Raw genomic sequence first — 22,999 nt, 5'->3', positions numbered from 1 at the left:
TCCACCATAGCTCTGAAAAGTAGCTCCTTTCTGCCTTTAAGTTCATTTTTGTGCTTTTCTCTCATCGTATTTATGGCCCACAGCCTGAATAAACAAGAACTATCCCTAATGGCACAGTGGGGAAGTAACTTGCCTAGGGAGCAAGAGGTTGCTGGTTCGAATCCCCAATGGAATATTTCCCAGATTATGGGAAACATCTATATCGGGCAGCAGCAATATAGGAAGATGCTGAAAGGCATCTTCTCAGACTGGGCGGGAGATAGCAATGGTAAACCCCTCCTGTATTCTACCAAAGACAACCACAGAGCTCTGTGGGCATCAGGAGTCGACACTGACTGATGGCACAACTTTACTTTTACCCCTTAAAAGAGCTGAGAAAAAGAAATTTAGTATTTTGACAAAAGTATCCAAATCCTTTGTTGTTTAATGTAGAAAGTTATACTACTAGTGGAACTTAACTTAAAATGATTAATTCAGATTTACAGTCTCTACCCTTCATTCAAACATATATTGGGAAGTGTGAGGGGAAAGCTACATGGCTAAAAAAACCAGAAAATACAAGTAAGCCAATAATCCTAGAGGAATGGGGGGTGGGGGGGAATAGTGTTGAGTTAAGACTTTTCTCTTTCTTCCAGCTGGAGAATAATGGCACTAAATTGCTAACCAGGTGGTACATGATGCCCTATAAATTGCAGAAGATAATGGAAGACTATAACCTGATGTATTGAAAATGTGGGCATAACAACTTTATCATCACTTGTGGTAGCCATGCTGGGTAGCAACTAAGTTTTGGACTTCTGTTTTCTCAAAAATTAATTATATGATTGGTTTGAATTCAAAGTTGGACCAATTGTTATTCCTGTTTATACTTACATAAAAAACTAAGCAAAAATAAAAGGAAATCTATGGTTATACATCTAAGCAGTTCTTGATGCAAAGTAGTGGGGATTATTAAAAAGGGGAACAAAAACCTTATGAATATGCTACAATGGATAAATAGCATAATTATATGTGTGTAAATGAAGAAAAACAGAGAACTAATATAATCAAATGCTCTGCATTAACTTTTGGAGGAAAGGTCATTGTAAAATAGATGAAAACACAAATTTAGAAAGCTCACGCTAACCAAAAATAAACAAACCAACCAGTGACTGAAGTTATGAGGCCAACGGTCTAGTAAATCTAGGGCATGTTGAAAATACATCATAGGAGAAACTTTCTCCTAGCAGCTAAGAGAATGTTAGGGACAACAACCAGTGTGCCAACCACATCTTACAGCTTGCCAAAGCAGCCAGGTAGACACAAGCAATTTAGAAGTCAGTACTAGGCAATGTTCTTTACTGATGACATGCTTAACAATATGTGGCAGCTGCCCATATATATATGACTTAGGCCAATCTGAATGCACGTCATCATTCACAGAGAAAATGTAGCATGTACCTCCTAACATATAGCTCCAATTATATGAGACATAATAGAGGAATAGTCTCAATAGTTTTCATCAGTGGTTTTAAAAAATTCTGCCTCCGGGGAAAGCCTTTCATATTGACTTGCATTCTGAGGAGCTCCTGTGTCTGCCACCATCTCCCTGAAAGTTGCAGAGGATTCTAGAAGACGTCTTAGGGGTGAACACTCAACACACCTTTTGGCCATACCCATGGGGCATATTTTCTTTCACTTCATGTCTAACATCCAAGGAAAAATATTGTTTTACACATTCTGACATTACTGTGAGTAAATAAACAAATATTTCTTTAAAAAATAACTGCAAGGACATACATGGCCATTTGTTTTGCCTCGCCCTTTCCTTTTTGCAAGTGCAGAAACCCACACTACGGCATAAATCTGTATACTTTAAAACTGATTACTCCAAATGGTTGTGTATGAATATGCTTTAGCATTTTCATCTAGATGTCAGGATTATTTTTAGAGCAGTCCTGCCTTAGTTGTTTAGACTATTTCATATCTAAAAGAGAGACTGTGGAACATGGAGCTTGGGAGAGCACACCAACACCCACAGCCACAAGCAGCCTACCTTGATCTAATGCATCCTCCATTTCTTGGAATCTCACTCTTCTTTTGGACTGTCTTTGCTGGAGTTGAGCAAGTGTTTTTCCTTCACTGTCATCCCTCTTCTTTAATATGGACACCAGCCCCTCTGTAGGAACAGTCTATCAGGAACAATAAAACAGAAGCGTTTAATGGCACAGTATTGAAAGACTATGTTTGGCATCATCATCATCATCAATACCCCGCACCTTCAGTGCACTACTGCTCAGGGCAGCTTATAGCATTAATAAAATACATACAATATAAAATACAATATAGAATAAAAATTAATAAGGCAAAAAAGTTAAAATTCCAGGCTAAAACCACGATTAAAAACAAGAAGATTAAATATTCAAAATTAAAATTTATTAACAAAAAACTAAACACTAAGAAAATGACCACGTGCTGGCCACAGGTTCCATTTCAGTCAGACTTTCAGTATTGATTTGGACTGAAACTGCTCACCAGGTTGATGATATACTGTACACTGGGAATTGGATAGGCAAAGTACATCCCTTTTGGTTCTACTGGACCTCTCATTGGTTTTTGATACCACCAACCATGGTGTCCTTTTGGACTACCACTCTGGGTTGGGAGGCATTGTACTGTACTGGTTGTAGTCCTATTTGGAATGGAGTGTCCATAAGATGTTGGTATCGCACAGGGTTCCATTTTATTCAACACACCATTTAACATTTATATGAAGGGGAAGGTCAGCAGGTGATTTGGGCTGCAGTGTCGACACCCACCTCTACTAGGGAACCAATGGGTATCCTGAACTGAAGCTCGGGGATAGACTGGATGTGGGCTAATAAGCTGAAATTTAATCCTGCCCAAAGGCAGGTGTTGGTGAGTCAGTAGGACAGCAGAACTGGGAGTGGGGATTCAGCCTATTCTGCATGGGGTATCAGGCCCTCTGAAGGGCTAGGTGCCCAACTACTTTCGGACAAAGCTCTACTGCTGAAAAATTGGGTAGCAGCTTTAGTCACGAGTGTTAGTGTGCCAGCTGCAGCCCTTTCTTAAACACACACAAGCACACACGGCTCCTGTCACCCATGTTTTTGTAACATCTCAATTAGATTATTGCAATGGACTCTACACAGAACTGCCCCTGAAAAGCATTGAGAAAATACAATTGTTACAAAATATTTCAGCCAGAGTATTGGTGTTGGGCCTCCAAATTAGAGATTACTCTAATTCTGTTTGAATTACAGTGGCTTCCCATCTATTTCCAGGTTCAATTCAAGGTACTAGTCATTACCTTTAAAGCTTTATGTGGTTTGGGAGTTGGATATCTGAAATCCTGGTAAGTGATTCTGCCCACACACTGAGATATTCTGGATGTGCTCTTTTCAGTGTCCCATCATTGAAAGAGGCTTGATTTGTATGTTCACAGGACAAGGCCTTTTCAGCTGAGCTCTCAGGCTTTGGAACTGCCTACCACAGGAGGTTCATGATGCTCCCTCTTTGCCAGTCTTCAAGATTTAAAAAACCTACCTGTTCTGCCAGGTTTTTAATAGCTGATTGGAGGAAGCTCTATATGTGATGTTTTACATGCTGTATTTTGCATTTTACTGCCCTTTATTTTGGTTTTATAATAGATTGTTCTAATTTTATGGCATGTGTTTTCTGAATTTTAATTGTGATTTTAAGGTTTCATGCGGTATAATTTCTTCTCAAAGCTGAATGTTACCTTTAATCAATATTATTACAATCTCTTTCAATAATTAAAGGGGTTAATGAAAGAGGTTTTCATCTTACATTGCACATAGGGGTTATCCAGACAACATTCAATGCATGCCCCTATGAAATGTTAGGACCATATTGCAAAGAAATTGTGATATGACGTGCTGGCTGGATGTGGTTGTACAAATATCATGTCAGCCAGTACTAATGACATTACTTATGATCAGGGGCGTAACTACCATTAGGCAAGGGGAGGGGCCCCCCAGAGGCAAGTCACATGTGAAGTGAGTGTGTGTGTATCAGCGAGGGGCCCATTTTAAAATTTTGTCTCTGGGCCCACTCCAGCCCTGCTTATGATGAATGATACAACCACCTTCATGTCCCCCCACCCCATGTTATGATCCTAGTGCCAGATGACTCTCATAGGAGCTGAAAATGACTAGTCTCAAAATCAAAAGTGGGAGAAGCCTCTACACTTTTCCAACCCAGGCTAAAGTGGTGTGATTTTTAGTTGGACTCACCAGCGAGGGGTGTAATTGTCAAGGGGCTTCTACACTTTTTATTTTAAGATTAGACATTTAATCTCCTGTGTACTCTCCTGCACTGCTGACAACATATCATCCAGCCACAAAACAAAACAAAACACAAAACACAGTGGCAGGGGTAGGAACACAACTATCTCATGCACAGCCAAGATACTGCTCATGCAGCGATGATACTTCAACTCAATCCTTTGTGTGTGGACAGTCTTAAAGACTAAAATGCACTGGTAAGCACTTTAATGGGGGAGTCCATAGCTGTTGCTTTGTACAGACAGGTCTTCTTTTATAGTGTTGCTGCTGTTTTTGCTCTGGTGCTAGAAATGCAGTGGAGTATAGCTTTAACGTTAGGTTAAAAAAATTACAAGGCACATTACCATGGTGCCTATTATGGATGCTTTCAGTATTAATAGAAGGTTTCAGTCAAAGTAAAATATCGGGAAATATAAAAATCAATATGAAGTTGGACTGCTAAAAGCAAAAGTACTCAGAGATGAGATTAGGAGCCTCCCTGAAGAGGGCATGTGTTATTTCTGTTATATTTGCAAAACCATTAATAACACTTTATGAATTATTTAATTTTGAAGGTTTCCACTGTTTAGATGTAGTAGCTGCTATTGCTATTATAATTTTATGTGGTCAAGCTAGAAACAAAATTGTGATCAGTCTTTCCTGGACTCTCTTACATAACAGTATAAAGCCTGACAGGAAGATTGCAACCTCCAGTATTAACTGGTGGAATATAGGCATCTGAAAACCCTTCAAGGCTTCACTACGCATAACATTCCTAACAGCCTGCCCAAATGGAACAATCATCTCCATTTCTCTGAATATCATTTCCAGTTTCTAGTAGTTCACACCACTTCCTTTTATTTTTTAAAAATAAAAGGAATGATAATTAATGATTTAAATATTTAATGATATTTGGATATGCAAATATCATCAGTGGTATATCAAGGTTGGAGTGGGCCCTGGGACAAAAAATGAGGATGAGCTCCTGCCCTCCCACATTCTTTATGGGAGAGGCAGAGTGGAGAGCAAAATGGGCTCCTTTCCCTCATTTCCCCCAGCCCCCAATTTAATTATAACTGTGTCTCTGATGCAACATGAAGTACTATAATAACACAACCACCACCGCTTATATAAATGATGAAGGTTGTAATCTTAGGCACACTTACTTTGGGGAAGTCCCAATGGGCAAAGTGAGACTTACTTTCGAGTAATCATGCATACATTTGCAGTAAGGTGTCCGAGTGCCTAAGTTGCAGACCATTTGTTTTAACAGGGTTAAATGGTTGTGCTTTTAGTTTTCCTATAGGCATTATTCAGTTTACACACAGATTTGCTTTCCGAATATTACATGCTAAGATACTATCCATTTCCCATAGATTAGCTGTGTGGAATACAGTATTGTGCCAAAGAACATCTCATGAAGCAGATCTGGACAACGCATTTTTCAGTGTTTCACACAGAAAATACAAACAGAACTAGAATGAAGTTTGGATCAAAGGTTAAAAAAAATTACCTGCCAACAGAATCATTTTAAATACTTCAGTCAACAACTGCTCTTATCTGCAAGTTAGCTCCCTGTTTTCTTATCCAAACTGAACTAAGCAAAAGCAAAGTTCTAAAAACCAGAAGTAGCTGAGCACTCATGGCTTCCACTCAAATATTCTTGTAATCAATTTATAATCAAATATTAAAGCTTATACACATACTATAAAGAACCAAAGTAAAACTGCTACACTGTCCTCATTTCCCCTGCTAGGTATAACAACTGCAGCCAGGCCAGAACATTATACAATCCTGCAGAGTAAAAGATTCAGCTCTGCTCATACACAAATACCATCCCACTCCCTTTGCTTTTGCCTGATTTATATCTCTCTGAGGCTCACGCTTCTAGCTGACACAGACTGGGGGAAGAAACTCCCTCTGGAGACAGCCATCATTACTCCATATTTGGCCCTGAGAGATTGCTGTTAAAATGATGCAAGGTCTGTGCCCTCTTTAGAGACCAAGCACTAGCTCTGAATTACACTCTGTTTCCCATAAGAACATTGTATCTTTGGTTCTGGTTCTATAATAATAAACATAGGGCAGGGGGTGAGGGGAAGAACAGTTTTCAAACAGCAACTAAAATAGTCAAAAATGGTTTTAAAATAAGAGTGGTCTGAATACATTTATGGATTCTTAAGTTTAATTGGCAACATTTCAAATATAACCACAAATAAATTTTGAGGAGGAATGGAAGTGCAAGTCAGAAAGTCCATTTAAACATGTCTAATATCCACATAATGGTTGCGGTAGGTGGGGGGGAAATATGCCCAGCTCATGCTCAAAGAAGACATGTAAACAATCCAGTCAACTTGGTTCTCCCAGATGACAAAAAGTTATTTTACTCCCAACAGAATCTTTCATCACAAAACTAGAAAAGAGATTCCCTTTACCTTCTGTTGATTACTGAGAAACAGTTGAAATCAGCTACAACCGTGTTCTAAAAAATGGCTTCAAATGCTGCCTAACCTCACCTCTTTGCTTCAATCTAGGACAAGTAAAATTGTGTGGGCCTAACATAGCCCTTAATCATCCAGAATCAAATTCTGTGTACTTTTCTTATAATAAAGTAAAGAATATCTGCTCTTGTAAACTCTTGCTTATTCAAGGGTTCACAAGGGCTCCCACAAAAGTTCTTAAGTTGATTGAACAGATTGTACCTAAAGGTAAAGGTAAAGTGTGCTGTCAAGTCGATTTCGACTCCTGGCGCCCACAGAGCCCTGTGGTTTTCTTAGGTAGAATGCCTATATTTGAAAAAACAGCAAGTACCTTGATGTCTATGAAGTACACCAGACTCAAGAGACCTTTTTAAATTAGCCCCGCTCCAGAGGTGCAGCTAAGTAATTTTGGCACCTGGACCTAATGGCGCCCCCATATATACACAATGCTCACCTCTTGATGGATTCCTAAACTTAGTCCAAATTCTTACTTACATCATGCCAATAAATTCAAATGCAGCATGAAACATTAATCAACAATTGTTTCTAGCAACTGTTTTGGGAACAAAAAGTCAAAGATAACATGTGTCTGCCAACTGAAAACCTGTATCATAGGTTTCTTGCTTTCCCACCAGCTACATAGTCTTTAGAACACCTTATAATTATTATTAAATGAGCACATAACACAATAAAAATCAATGATGTATGTAGTGATGCTAGCTGCAGATAAGCAAGAACTTCATATTCCCTTCTGTCGGGAGCCCCTTGTTATGCTGTTATCCAAACTTTATGGTACTCATACTTAGAAAGGAGTTCTCGCTGTGCTTCACCTGCACATCAACTTCCCATATTTCTAGTTCTATGACTAATTCCCATATTTCTAGCTTAGAGCTTCTTGAACATTCAGAAACCAAGGGCGATCATGGGGAAAATGCAGAAAAAAGCATGCAGCAACCATGCCACACATTCACACATCTTGTTGGGCACTCAGAAACCAAGAGAGAGAGATCATGGGTAAAATGCAGAAGAACACACCCAGCAATCATGCCATGCATTTGCGCAAGAAATAAACCTTGTAGAGTCATTGCCAGTCCGAGTAAACAGCCCCCCCCTTTACTTTGAAATGGACGTGGGGTCGCTTTCTTCCATCCCTCCACTTCCTCCTCCTGCTCTGCTGCCTCCTTTACTTTAAAAGCTACATGGGGTCGCGCTACTACATGGGGTCGCGCTACACCAGCCCTCCTCCTCCATCATGCCATCACTGTCTTCTCCTTCCTCTGCTGCTACTCCCACTACTTCTGGCTCCTTCCTCCTTCCTAGCTTTCCTCTTGCTGAGACCAGATTGGGAGAATCAGCTCTCTCGTGCAAGGGAGAAAACCATTATCTTAAGGAGGCAATCATTAGATCCTTTCCGGAAAAACCTGCATTGGATCCCTCAGAGTTAAGCAATCATAGGCCTGTCTCCAACCTCCCTTGGCTGGGCAAGGTAATTGAGATTGTGATGGCCTCCCAACTTCAGAGAGTCTTGGAGGAAACTGATTATCTAGACCCATTTAAGAGAATGTCTTCTTTGCTATGAACCACATCGTCCATTGAGATCATCTGGAGAGGTTCGTCTGGTGGCTATTCAGGGATGGACCTTCTCCATTGCTACCCCAAAGCTTTGAAACACACTTCCTGCTGAAATAAGAGCCTCCCCATATCTTAAAACTTTTTAAAAGGCAGTCAAGACACAAAAGGCAGTCAGGCTTTTAATTAGATATTGTTTTAATTGTGTTTTTAATAGTTTTAATGTTTTTAATTTTAATTGTTGAAATGTTTTAATCTTTTTATCGGTTGTTTTTATTGTTTTGTTGTAAACTGCCCAGACACTCGCTTTTGGGCGGTATATAAATACGTTAAACAAAATAAATGAATAAATGAATGAATATCAAACTGGTTTTTGGGTGGGCTTGGTTTTTGGTGACTGCCTTGGTTGGTGTGATGGATTATTTCCAATTGGGAATTGACTGAGAAAGGGTGACTCTGTTGATCCTATTGGATTTCTCAGTGGCTTTTGATACTATTGACCACAGTATCCTTCTGGAACATTTGAGAGTGTTGGGGGAAGGAGGCATTGTTTTACAATGGTTCCGCTCCTTCCTCTTGGACTGATTCCAGATGGTGTCACTTTGAGACTGTCGCTCTTCGAAATGTGAGCTTATGTATGATGTCCCTCAGGGCTCCATACTGTCTCCAATGCTTTTTAACATCTACATGAAACTGCTGAGAGAGATCATCAGGAGATTTGGTGTGGGGTGTTATCACTATGCTGATAACACCCAGATCAATTCCTCCATGTCAACGTCATTAGGAGAAGGCATAGCCTCCCTAAATGCCTGCCTGGAGGTGGTAATGGGCAGGATGAGGGATAATAAACTGAGATTGAATCCAGATAAGACAGAGGTACTCATTGTGCGGGGTCGGAACTCTAGAGATGATTTTGATCTGCCTTTTCTATATGGGCGTCACACTTCCCCAAAAGGAACAGGTACACAGTCTGGGAGTGCTTCTGGATCCATACCTCTCCCATGTTTCTCAGGTTGAGGTAGTGGCCAGAGATGCATCCGTTTCTTGAGATGAATGACCTTAAAACAGTGGTACATATGCTGGTAACCTCCAGACTTGACTTCTCCAATGCATTCTACATGGGGCTGCCTTTGTACGTAGTCTGAAAGCCAAGTTGGTCTCTGGGTCATCTAGGAGAGACCACATTACTCCTGTATTGAAAGAGCTACACTGGCTGCCAATAAGTTTCCGGGCAAAATACAGAGTGCTGGTTATAACTTATAGAACCCTAAACAGCTTAGGCCTTTTGGTACTTCATTATGAGCCTCATCGCCCATTGAGATTATCTGGAGAGGTTCATCTCCAGTTGTCACCAGCTCGCCTGGTGGCCACACGGGGATGGACCTTCTCTGTTGCTGCCCTAAGATTGTGGAATGTGCTCCCTACTGAAATACAAGCCTCCCCATCTCTGACAACTTTTAAAAAGCACCTGAAGACTTATCTCTTCAACCAAGCGTTTTAATCCGACTCCGGTTTTAAATTGTTTTCAGGTTTTTATTTCCTGTGTTTTAACCTGTTTTTATAAATAAATAAAGTAGTGTCTGAGGGCAGGGAAGGGCTTGGAATGCGGCTGAGACTGAGTGGCAGTCTTCCAGTATCATTACGTTGCACCACCATAATACGACTGCTTTCTTTGTCAATAGTATTGGAGTGGGGGAAGCCTTGTTTTCAGTATACCAAGCTAGCTCTGGAAACATTATTATTTGCCTACAGGACCACATTTATTCTTGGTGGTAACTGTCATGTGAAATTATGACACTATCACATATTTATATGACAAACAACAATGGCTTCTTAATTGGACTTCCTCTATACAGTTTTTCAAATACTACTATGAAGTACTGTAAAGAAATTCATGCCATTTAATGATTAAATGTTTGCAACATAATTTTAAAAAATCCCATCAGAAAACGTAACAAGATGGGAGAAAATAATAAATACATCTGCATCTTAATCCTCACATATTGTCAAAATATTAGGACTCAAAGCTCTTTAAGAAAGGCATGTATAAATATCCCTGGCTGCTTCTCTTGCTAGAAATTTCAGCCACCCATACTGAAGCAAAACTGCCATGAATGGTTACTTAGAAAGTATTTTTACACATTACTTTTCAAAAACAACTTTCAACAACCTTATTTGGACATAACTCTATCTTGCCTTCAGAAAAAGAGAAAACATACAGAGAGATCTAGTTTTTGTAGATCAGTGCATAATAGAGTGGCTTCTGTGGACAATATCCCAGGCAACTCAATTAACATGCCCAGAAGCATGATGTGACCTCAGAAAGGTCAGCCAGCTATTAAAATATGGTGCAGTCTGTCAGTCTCTTGGTTCTAATGGTGGCACGGTTGACATATATGCACTGGAACATTAGTTTAAAAAAAGTGCTCCTAAAGCCTTTTGTCCTCGGGCCTCATATTCCAGTCACAACTACTCAGTCAGAATGACTTAAAATCCCCATGTCACAACACTTTTTGTTCTTTGTGCTCATTCACTGTTCCCATTTCCTTCCACTTGGTTTAAAGAGCAATGGCAGACCCACCTACATTTTCATAAAGATAAACAAGTCATTTGGTTGTCATTCCTTGGTCAGCTATGTCTTTATCACAATGTTTCACGGTCAGGAATATTAAGGCACCAATAAGGTATGCATCCAGGAGGCTTTTCAACTTTTCCGATTTCTCATTTAATTACCGTTTGCTGTAAATGGTCTTTTAAATGTATACAGCACACAATGGGTTTTTTAAAAAGCCTTGCTTATCAACAAATACATAAAGACATTTGGGGTGGGAGGGAAATAACTGAACACATCCTATTCATATGCCTCCTTTTAGGGAGCTATGAAAACTTTTTCTAAATGGGGAGCTCAACACCTGGAAAGCGTCAGAATTATTTTCATAACACATAAACTAGCGTCTATCCATTTTCATGCTGAGGAAAAAGCATTGAGGTGTTGAAAAGCCAACTAATAGAACAACAGATAGTACAAACAATTTTCAAAGTCATTTTTGCCAGTGTTTACCTCTGCAATCTCTATCCGTTTTGCAAGTTCGTCAAGTGAAGAAAATCCTTCTTCTAGTGAATAACCTTCTGACGAACTATAAAGTGCTTGCTCAGGTGTCATGTGTGGAATAGTTTCCCCATCCCCTTCGCTATCTACATATTTGAGGGGATCTTCTTGCATGCCACTGAAAAAACGATCAAAGAAGTCTTCTGGTCCTTCACTTTTGCCTTCTTCTTCCAGTTCTGCTCTTCCTTCTTGTATCCCTTCAGATATATTTGCATATGCAACATTGGCCTGTTCAGGCATATTGCTTTCAGAGCACACATTCTCAATAATGTCTGATGAAGTTCTGTCCTGGACAGATTTTTTCTCATTTCCATAAGGAGGCTGTTGCTGGTTTACTATGCTGCTTCCCAGCTGGCTACTAGAAATCACAGTAGAGCCAGGACAGTGTTTTGACCTGAGAAAGTTCCTTTCAGACTGAACATTTTCATCTGTGGAAATTAGATCAGGAGGCATATAATCAGCATCTGTCAAAACTAATGTGTCTACCATTGGCTCACTAGAGCACTCTGCTGCAGGCTCTTCAGCAGCTGCTTCTATTTTTGCTACATCCTCAGAGAACTGTTCTTCTCTTAGTGGCAGACTGTTATCTTCACTCGCAGATCTAGAAGATAAACAGCCAGAGCAAGGCGTGCCCTGTGTCCCTATGGGCTGGCTGGGTGGATTCAGTGTTGATTCAGCACTGCAGTGCTCCTCCTCCATGTGGTCCTTCCCCACAGCTAGCTGAAGTCTTGCCCTTTCTGTAAGTGTATGACAGCTATCAGCTTTGAAGCCCTTGCTCCTCTCTCTCTCTTTGTGATGATCCTCCTTCTTTGGTCTAATGCCAGGCCAAGTTTCAGCATCTAAATGCAACAGGAAGAGAATTGAAGCATTTAAAGGTGATTCAATACATCATCATTGTAGGAAGTGGGGGTGGGGGGAGGATCAGTAATCCGATAACACTGCTCTAATGGTTTGAGTGAACTGGCTGACAGCAGTGGCCTTGTTTCATTAATTTTCATGGATAAAATACCAATAAGGTTTAGTTAAAAGAAAAGTAGCTAACTTGGTTTTTTATTGACCTTTAGAGCTTAAGGCATATCTTAATATTGTGTTGAATAAGGGTATGATTAATTATATATTTGAAAGTTTTTATATATCATTGGTAATGTATGACTTAATTTCACTCTTTAACATTTTGTACAGATCGTTTCCCTTCTCCCCATAATGTTTGCAACAATCAGTTTTGCAAACAATTTTATGAAGCTGCTAAAGAACTATCTTAACTGCATTAACTACAATTAAAAGATACAAAGCCATGCAGTTTACTGAAATAAAATGAAAATACCAAGCATCCAAAATATTATAGAAATCTCCATTCTATTTCTTGCTGCAGTCCTACACACCATTAAGTATGTCCAGGACTCATTAAGATAACGGTACTTAACTATGTGCTGGATTGTCCTCAACTTTTAAGATAAATGGATGCAAAACAACATTATAGAGTACATAGGATCGAGTTTAAGCGAGAGCAGCATCTAATATTTTGGAAGCAATACTTATGTGGTGCTCCTGATACAGTCTATGTTTTTATATCCTAGTTAATACTTTAATTGTGTAATTTTTATAGTCTTGTTTTTGAACCACCTTCAGATTCTTTTTTAAATGAAAGGCGGTATGCAAATTTAACAATGAAGAAAATAAATAAAATACAGTAAGAATACTTGCATGGCATTGACAAGTGCAGAGCATGGAAGAGGTGGGACAGATAATAGCCACACATCTGGAGGTATGTTGAAATAAGTCAAGAGTTTGTTCACTGGTACAATTCTGCACTAACTTTATTTTAAGGGCATACAAGGCATAGCTTGGACCACTCTGCCCAATGTATTAAGGATGCCCATGCAAGTTAACTCTATGAATCACTGCCTGTACGCGAGCTATTGGAGTTTCCTTTGTGTCATCTAAAAACATGTATACAAATATGCATGTATTCTATAATGTAAAACAAGTGAATTAATGTTATTACTAAAGGGATTATCTAGCACATATTTAAGTTCTATGGAAAACAAGATTAAAAATAGCAAAGCTCACCTTCTGCACTGAAGTTTAGTTAGAGCTTATCAGTTTTAAGTGATAGAGAGATGCTCAGCTATTTTCAGCTTATCAGTCCTTCCTACTTTTATCCAGCTTTGGATTTAGTAAAGAATGTTTACTTTCTCTAATATTTTAACTGTTCTTTATAAATGGTTCATGAAGATAAGTTATCCCGGGGCATAAAAGCCATCAGTAAGTTATCCTGAGGGAAAATCTAACATTTAATTAGTTTGGGACAAAAGCAATTTCAGACACTTAATATAGAGAAGTTCTCTTTAAAAAAGATGCAACAATTTGAAACATGGGTTAGGGATGTGCACTGGTTCAGTGCTGTGGGGAGGGGAGTGGGAACTTTTTTTTTTTTTAAGGAGCTTTTTAAAAAAGAGGAGAAAAACAGGAGCATAGTGTTGCTGATCACGCAAATGGCACCCGTGCACGCCGGCACCACGCATGGGTTCTTGGGATGGGTGCTTCCACAGCAGGAAGCTGCATGTGGCAGTGGAGGGCAGGCAAGGAACTGCACTCCTCTTTTTTGAGGCTCCCGCTTGCCACTCCCCTCCCCGCGGCGCCGAACTGGTTCAGACCTTGTCCGAACCAGTTCAGTGCTGAACCAGTGCCATGAACCTCGGTTCGTGCCCGTCCAATTGTAGTTTACACACTACGTACAAAAGCAGCCCCATGCAGAGTGCATTACTGTAGTCAAGTCTGGAGGTTACGAGCATATGTACCACTGTTTTAAGGTCATTTACCTCTAGAAATGGACTTAGCTGGCATATCAGCCAAAGTTGATAAAAAGCGCTCCTGGCCAATGCCTCAACCTGAGAAACCATGGAGACTTTGGGTCCAGCAGCACTCCCAAGTTACATACCTGATCTTTCTGGGGGAGTGTAACCCCATCCAGAACAGACAGATCCAAACCATCTCTCGGGTCCTGACCACCACCACCACCACCCCGCCAACTCCAGTCAGTACCTCCGTCTTATTTGGATTCAACTTCAGTTCGTTATCCCTCATCCAGCCCTTTAACGCCTCCAAACAGGCATTTTAGGGAAGATATGTCCCCTGCACACTCTTAATGGTCATCTGGGAGGTCTTCCTGTGTGTCCCAACTTTAAATTGGAAGGATGGTTGGTAGAAACTCAGGAGAGAGCCTTCTCTTTAGTCATGCCAAGGTTATGGAGTTCCGTCCCTCATGAGATCCATAAAGCCCCTTGGTTCATTGTTTCTGCTGTTGCTTAAAGACACATTTATTCAAACATGTTCTTAATCTCACTCTTGTCTTATACCTGCTATTTTATTTTGACAAAGTATCTTCTGGAATTCTTTCGATTTTTTAAATTGTTTTAACTGGTTGTTATAAGCTGCCTTGAGCTTACTGAAAAGGCAGCATCAGGGGCGTAACTACCATTAGGCAAGGGGAGGCGGCTGCCTGGGGGCCCCCACACCTCAAGGGGCCCCCCAGAGGGAAGTCACATGTGAAGTGAGTGTGTATGTATCAGCGAGGGGCCCATTTTAAAATTTTGTCTCTGGGCCCACTCCAGCCTTGTTACGCCCCTGGGCAGCATTTATTTATTTAAAACTAGTAGATGAAGCCTGTTGTTACATTGCTAGGCAAGTTGAAGAAATAAAAACCAGGAGGCCTCTAATATTGCAGGGTAACTTTAGGAAATCATGATATTGGAGTGCATGACCTAAACCCCAAACTGGGTTAGTTCCTTAGCTAAACAATCCACTCTTGTGGTGAGAGTAGATGGAGCAACTGTAGGAAAAGTGGCTAAACTTTAAACCTCCATGCGCATCAGCTGAGAAGCGGGGAAAGTGGCTATTTAAACTAAAACTCTCCATGCATCAGCTGAGAAGTATGAGGAGGTGTAAAGTTTAAATAACCACTCACTTAAATAACCAGACACAGACACACTTGTCTGGATAATGGTAGACTGAAATTGTGCCCCTGAATTCTGTTTCTGTTTGACCAGTTCTCCTAACAGATGTGCCTACATTATAGTAGACTTGATTGTTGGCAACAATGATAAAATAAATAAATTAAATGATCATAGGCATTAATTAATCCTTCTAGTCTAAGGATTATCTCCTTGTGGTTAGTGATAAAGTATATAGATGTATAGGAAAATTTGCAGCATTCTGTCTGATCGGTATTGAAATAATTGTAAGTATATTGCAGCTAACAGTATCAGTAGATTGTTGACTAGTTCACATGATCAGTCATTGGTAAGACAAGTATCCTACCCAAGTTTGGGAGCTGTATGTACTCCCATTTTGTGATTGTATACAATTAAATAGTAAGATAGGAGGTGGGGAAGTGATTGTGTGAGAAGCTCATGCTGGCTAGGAGGGCTGAACCTACTGATTTTGAGTGTACCCAGCTATTTAACGAGGCAGGAGGAAAAGCCCTCCTATCCAGTGCAAGCCTCAGACATGATCACTTACCTACCTTGCTTTTTTACTTGCACACATTCACGAAAATGGGAACACACACAGCTCCCGAACTTGAGTAGGACACTTGTCCTACCCAGTTACCGATCATGTGAACTAGCCTAATGATTTTGAGTGTAAAGTTTAAATTCTTCATTTGAGAATTCTCAACATTTGTACAAATACTGCACATTTGTCCTATGAAAATATGGCTCAATTTTAAAGTGTCATTTTATACTTAAATGCACATAAATTACCCCAAATGCACCCTTTGCATTACTATTTAAAAAGCTATACTTGAGGCTACAAATGTAGGATTAGTTTGGTGCTGTGGACTAAAGGTTGTGTTGGGGTCCATGGTTTTAAATTTCCTTTTCGACAAGAAGCTCATTGAGGGTTTTGGGCAACTCATAACCTCTCAGCCTAACTTCTTTCACAAAGTTATTTTGACGTTAGACATAAAACACATTAGATACTGAGTATGGATGTGCATGAAGCGTTTCGGCGCCTCTAATTCAAGGCACTGAAACGCTTCAAGCTGCCCCAGCCTAATCTTTTCACAGGTGGCAACCAGGCGCTTTGAAAGGAGAAAGGCAGGTCTTACCTGCCCCCCTGCTGCGGCACTGACAGCACTGCGCAGCTTCCGTGCTGCTCCCAGCAGCTCACAGGCGGTGTTTGCACATAAATGGCACCTCCGCATATGCGGGTGCCATTTGCGTGATCAGCATGGTGTTGCTGACCACACAAATGGTGTCCACGCAGGTGCAAATGCCATTTACATCTCAACACCATGCATGGGCTGCTGGGAGCAGCACTGCAGCCATGCCACGTTGAATACCAACAGTGTTGCAGTGGGGCAGCGGAGGAGCGATGGACCTGCCTCCTTTTGAAGTGCCCGCCCTTGTCGCCCCCACTCCTGGGATGTGGATGAAACACTTTGTGCACATCCCTAATACTGAGAAGTGCTACAAAAGAAGTCAGCCACATTTTGGAGAAGAAAATTATTATTACAAAGATGTATAAACCTCTTTTCAACAAAAGGTTGTCAAAGTAGATTACATATCAAAAGAAAACAGAAGATGTCCCCGTCCCCAGAGGGCTCACAGTCTAACAAACAAACCAAACCGAACACCAAGCTACAAAACAAACAAACAAACCAAACATCAAGCTACAAAAAGAGACACCAGCATAACCCCTGGAGAGACACTATACTGGATTCAATGATGTCATTTGTTCTCCCACTACTTAGAAGAGAACCACCACTATAAAAGGGGTCTCTTTGCCCAGTTAGCAGGGGTAGATAAAATGTTCAACAACAGAACATAATTAGAAAAACTGAGAAACCTTCTTGTAAGTTAGGGCAACTCAGGGCAAAATCAGAAATGATAGGCAGCCACATTCATACTTTGTCTCATTTACACATGAAATGGGTGTGGGTCAATTCTTTACCCAAAAAGGAGTATGCAGAAGAGGGAAATGAAACACTCTCTCTCTCTCTCTCTCTCTCTCTCTCACACACACACACACACACACACACACACACACACACACACACACTTAAGCTTACTTTGCTCTGATGCAGTTTTCTCCTGCCCCGATTCACTTCCTATTTCAGAGATGGGCTGGTAGAAAACTGTTTAAAGCAGCTGAGCGCAACAAGATAAAGGGGGGTGGGTGGGAAGGGAAGGTTTTGTTTTTCTCCTCCATGCTCCCCGTTTCATAGACATTTCCATGGCTACTCTGTCATGTCTAGCTTACAAAAAAAATTGTGCACAAGAATGAAACTACCTTCCTGTAAAGTCATATAAGGACACAGCTATTAAGAGAGCAATAATTACGTTCTCGTTAGAAGAGGACAAAAAGATCTTTTGACATTTCCCAAGCAGGAAAAGAAAAATGCCCTATAAACATTACTTTCCCGGCTGCAAGGTACAAAATGGAAACCTGAAACTCTACTCATGAGTATCATATACTATGCCTCTACAGTGCAAGGAGGACTAAACAGTCTACTATATTGTGCTAAAGCAAAGAGAACTGTTACTGCTTGCTTGTCTGGGCTCCCCCTGCTAACTTTCAGCAAGATGACCAAAATTTGGGGGCAGTGCAGGAGAACATATCCAAGCAGACAACACTTAAGCAGCTGACTGCACTGCAGCCACCTTCGCGCTTTTCCCAGTTTCCGTGTCACTTTTATCCAATGTAGTGCAGTCATGGACAATGTTTAATACAGAGGAAGTGCAAGGTATTGTTTAAAGTACTATCCATAAAGAGACTGTAGTCCAAATATTTTTTATTATTTAATGTATCTTCCTATAATACTCTATGATATCAGAAACAGGATTACCTTACTTCTGCCCCCAAAAAAGCAAAACTATTGCTTTTCTAAATACAAGCTTCTAAACAATGTCATTTAAAAAATCACACACACACAATTTACAAAAGAGGTACCTGACTCACGTGCAACGGCACCTTTTTCTTTTGACTCTTCAGAGATCTTTAAACCTAATAAATTATCACGTCCCTGGGATTTTTCTTCACATATTCGCTGCAAAGTAGAATGACATTCCTGTCATTGAATTCTGCTTTTTTGATTCCATACAACCCATGCTATGGGAAAGAAGCTCTGTTGATTACAGTAAACTTTTGTTTGAATGTTAATGGAGATCCCACCCCGCCTCCCGCCTCCCCACCCCCACCTTAATTGCAAAACTGTGTAATGGGAAACTACAGTGCTTACCTTGCTTCTGGAGACAAGTGGCCTGCAACCAAAAAAGAAAATAAAAAATAAACAGCCGCTTTCACCAAAATATGCTTCACAACAAACGTCATCAAAACTAGACAACAAATCAGATTAGTTCTTTCCATGCTCTAATATTAGCACAGAAGTTTCCAATGCTGAAACACTATCTGCGCCAGCATAGTTTCAAAGCACAGAGCCAGGCCATATGCTAACATCATTATAAACGCCAGTTATCACTAATGGCGCAGAAGGCAGTAGAAGTGGGGAAATCAAGACAAGACGTCAGAAGTGTCCTTATACTTCTGTGTTCATGTGTTTATACAAAAGTCAGAGACAGTGTCAGCTTTCAAAGAACTCTTCCAGGTTGAAAGTGACTACTGGGAGAATTACCAGTCACTTTCAGATGATTGGGAGAGACTGGAGAAAATATTACCATTTCCTGTTTGAATTGTCCTTGCAAGAAATTAGACTCATAAGTGGATGAGAATTGGTGAAACAAGAGGCTCTCCTGACATTCTGTAGTACTTTGTATCACAGCCACTTTCTCTATTTGGTTCAGTTGTCAGTTCTATCTACTTCCACAGAAATAGGAACTTGTCTTAGAAATATAGAAAACTGTGTAAAACCATAACAGTTGGCAGCAAGGCCCAGCCTTTTAACATTTATGCAATTCAAGTCTCCAGGACTTAGCAAAGACCAATCACATACCTCAAATACTTAACAAACATACTGTACTGAATTATAAGATTTCTATCACACACTGTTGATGTCAGGAGGGCCAAGTAAAGGAGAAAAAGGTGATTTAGCCAGGAGTCCAGAGTGCTCCTTGGTGAGCCCTGTAGGGCAATGGGGCTTTTGAACATGCCCCCACACCACCACACACAATACCTTTTTAAAAAACTCCTCCTCCAAGAAGCTCAGAGTGGCACACAGAGTGCTCTGCTGCCTTGGTTGTCCCACTTCCCCAAGCAGGAGGTAATTCCAGGGGTTTGCAGCATGCCTTGGATTCCAGTTTTGTATGAAAGGGGAGACACAGCAGAGTGATGGTATCTATGTAATATCTAGTTTGTTTCCACAGATATATAGGTTGAGCACTGTATCAAGGAAGGAACATTCTTAGCAGATAATTCTTAGAAATCAGCAGCAGGGCATATCAGAGGGGCTAAACTCTGCATCCCAAGACACAGCACTTTCTGATTCATTCCAGGCAGGCTCTCTTTAAAATCTCTTCTTCAGTCTCTCACTGAGCAGCTTGCCTGCTCTTTTCACATGGGCTGACCCCAGAAAACCCCTTGCAGGGAACGCTGGGGAGAGGGGCGGGGAGGAGGATCAGCTAATCACTGGTGCACAGTTGTTAACAGTTATGAGCGTATAAAAGAATGGCCAGCCAGAGAACTACCCCAAACACACAGCAATACGTTTCTGCTTCATTTTTTCCTCACAAGGAACCCTGTGAGATAGGTTGGGCTGAGATCCAAATTACAGGTTTACTGGGACACATTTTAAAGAGGTATGCTTCTTTAACCTGATAGAGCATCTGCTGGGAGTGTGTGCAGATAATCGCAAATAGCCACTCCAGGATTCAATTTCAGGTAGAATGATGGCACACAGGTAAGCACCTTCCCCTCCCTGCACTCCACATAAAAAATGGACCACCTCCCATCCCCAACGACTATGTATGTCAAAAAAGAGTCTCTTCTGGATGTAATCATGCCTCTTCAAAATCTGTTTAAGCAAACATGTAATTTTGGACATCAGAAGCAAAAATTTAACAAAGATCACCCAGTGCAGTGGGCTTCATGGCTGAGTGGAGATTTCAGAAGGGCTTTATTTATTGCACTCATGCAATCCTCTCAGCAGCACTTACAACCACCCTATAATGTAGGCCAGTATCATTAGCTTTATGTTGCAGATTGAGGGCAGAGGCGGAGATAATGTGATTTGCCTAAGGAAACCATTATGGTTGAGGTGAAATCTGATGTGGGGATTTCCCAGCTCACATTCTTAACCCACTGTGCTACACTTCAGAAAGGCACAGAAAGTGAACTGAAAAGTCTGCCTCATAAAAGCTTCCAGCAAAGCAGCACAGAACAACCAACCCACAGACAGGACAGGACACTGGGGGCTTGGAGTTCTAAAGCAGCCTTGAAGGGGGAAAGCATCTGCAGTGACCATCCTCAGAACTCTCAGAATGGTAAAGGTAAAGTGTGCCATCAAGTTGATTTTGACTCCTGGCACCCACAGAGCCCTGTGGTTTTCTTTTGGTAGAATACAGGAGGGGTTTACCATTGCCTCCTCCCACGCAGTATGAGATGATGTCTTTCAGCATCTTCCTATATCGCTGCTGCCCAATAGAGTACCAGCGGGGATTCGAACCGGCAACCTCATGCTTGTCAGTCAAGCATTTCCCCTCTGTGTCACACTTTCCCTGACACTGTACATTTGAAAAATCCTCATATTGGTTGAGGAGGGAGTGGGACAGCCAGGAAATGTGCTTTCTTGAAAAAACTACTGACTTTCAACTACAGTTAACTTGCAATACACACAAAGCAGTAAGCCAACACACAGGGTTAGCGGGTCTCATTGCTTTGATCACTCGCTGATCTTTTCTCTATCCTTGGAGAGAGGACCACTCATGAAGTACAATCCAAAGAGGATGCTACTGCCAGAATGTCAAGCTGAGCCAGGGTAGTATCACTGGGGGTTTGGGTTCAGCTTGCTGAATATTGACCAGAGCCAAAACGTGAATCTGGGCATCTGAATTTGTGTGTAGGGGAAGTATGAAGGCATTCAGTGATGGTGAGAAAAGGATGGAAGTTGGGGGAGATGATAGGTAATGGTTAATCCACTAAATAAATGGCATGGCAGCAGTACATGGGGAGAACAGAAAAGAGTAAATGTAGAGGAAAACAATTATTGGACACACTGGAAGGGTAGAATAATGGGATGAGTTAGAAATAGATTGGTCGGAAAGGGGGACATGGTGAAGAGCAGAAAACAGCAATGGAAACAGGTAACTGATGGAAAGAGGCAACTAAGATTGATTGTGTTAAGTGCAGGATACAACAAGCAATGTGTAGAACAAGAATCTGGTGGAGGAGGGGAAGCTCTGTACCCTTGTAGTACTAAGTGTTACACTCACCTCTTTACAAAACACAAGCTCTCCCAGGTCTAACTAGGTCTGAGAGACTCACCTAAGGGTCAGCACTAGCACTCTTTCTTCCTTGTTGAATATACGAAGCGGTCTTCAATCAAGTCAGGCCATTGGGCCACCTAGCCCATTAGTGCTCTTCCAACTGATGTGGTTTTCCAAATCAGAGCTATTTCCATTCCCTATCATGTGAGGTCTTTTAGCAAGAGATACCAAGCCTTGAAAGCAGGACCTTTTGTATGCAGGGCATGTGTGCCACCATCGAACTACAGACTGTCACCAACCCAGCAGCTATACACTGTTGGGAATCCATTAGTCTCCATTATATCCTCAGCACCATCACACACAAATCAATCAAAGATAAATCAAACAAATACACAACCCAAACCCCCAGATCACAAAAGGCATCTCCAAATGTATACTTCCATTTCAAACTTTGACCGTATGAGTGTCTTCACTCACACACTGACACTTTGAATAATGTTTGACATCTCGCTAACAGGAAATTAAAAAAGCCCAGAACTCAGAAAAAAGACCCTGCCCAAAATAAGTATACTTTAGAATACTAATTGAAACCAGGTAAAAATTAGAACAGCCACCATACAGTCATGAGGAAACCAAGAATAAAGAACTTAAGCCAGTATAACACCCACTTCAAACCACATTAAAAAAACCTGTTACAGTGCCTTAGTGGTTACAACTTCATATTCAGGCAATATGATGCCTGCCCTCCACCTTTATTTAACTCTGCATTGCAGGCATATTTTAAAATGTTCAAAGAGAAAGTTAAATTCCTTAAAACTCTTCCCAGCCTACAGAGCTGCTCATAAAGGAAATTTGCCAAATGTACCATCAATTACTATCCCAAACCGTGCTTTGCTAGGCAGCTCTGCAGACTGTTTATATGTGAGGCTTCACACCATTCAATATAAGGTAGAAGGACTCCTTTTGCAACTATGATTCCACTAGGGTAACTATGTTCAGTAGTTAAGACTCAACATGACCAGTTCAGTAAAGACAGGGCATGACAAACCCTAGGCGCTGGAGCATCATGGCGCCTAGAAATGTAACCATGGTGCCTAGAGAAAACCAGCTCAACAATTGCTTCATAGCAATTCTGCTCCCTAGGCCAAAGCCCATTCTTGCCATCCCCTCCTC

General features: G+C 40.9%; 1 protein-coding gene across 4 annotated transcripts in view; it reads right to left on the bottom strand.

Moving 5' to 3' along the window:
* CNST (consortin, connexin sorting protein) overlaps window positions 1-22,999 on the bottom strand; it is a 72,974-nt gene that overhangs the window by 8,368 nt on the left and 41,607 nt on the right. For 3 of the 4 annotated variants that reach the window (XM_053302382.1, XM_053302362.1, XM_053302372.1), the window contains 4 exons: window positions 18,688-18,709; window positions 18,399-18,495; window positions 11,397-12,283; window positions 2,036-2,171 (listed from right to left, as the gene is read on the bottom strand). In XM_053302382.1, coding sequence (XP_053158357.1) covers window positions 2,036-2,171; window positions 11,397-12,283; window positions 18,399-18,495; window positions 18,688-18,709 — 1,142 coding nt within the window. The remainder of the gene's footprint in view (window positions 1-2,035; window positions 2,172-11,396; window positions 12,284-18,398; window positions 18,496-18,687; window positions 18,710-22,999) is intronic. The other variant, XM_053302391.1, reaches the window with a different exon arrangement.

Source organism: Hemicordylus capensis, chromosome 1 (assembly GCF_027244095.1).
Source record: "Hemicordylus capensis ecotype Gifberg chromosome 1, rHemCap1.1.pri, whole genome shotgun sequence".
NCBI classification, from domain to species: domain Eukaryota; kingdom Metazoa; phylum Chordata; class Lepidosauria; order Squamata; family Cordylidae; genus Hemicordylus; species Hemicordylus capensis.
The sequence above is the reverse complement of the archived record's forward strand: the minus strand, read 5'-3'. Positions and strand labels throughout refer to the sequence as shown.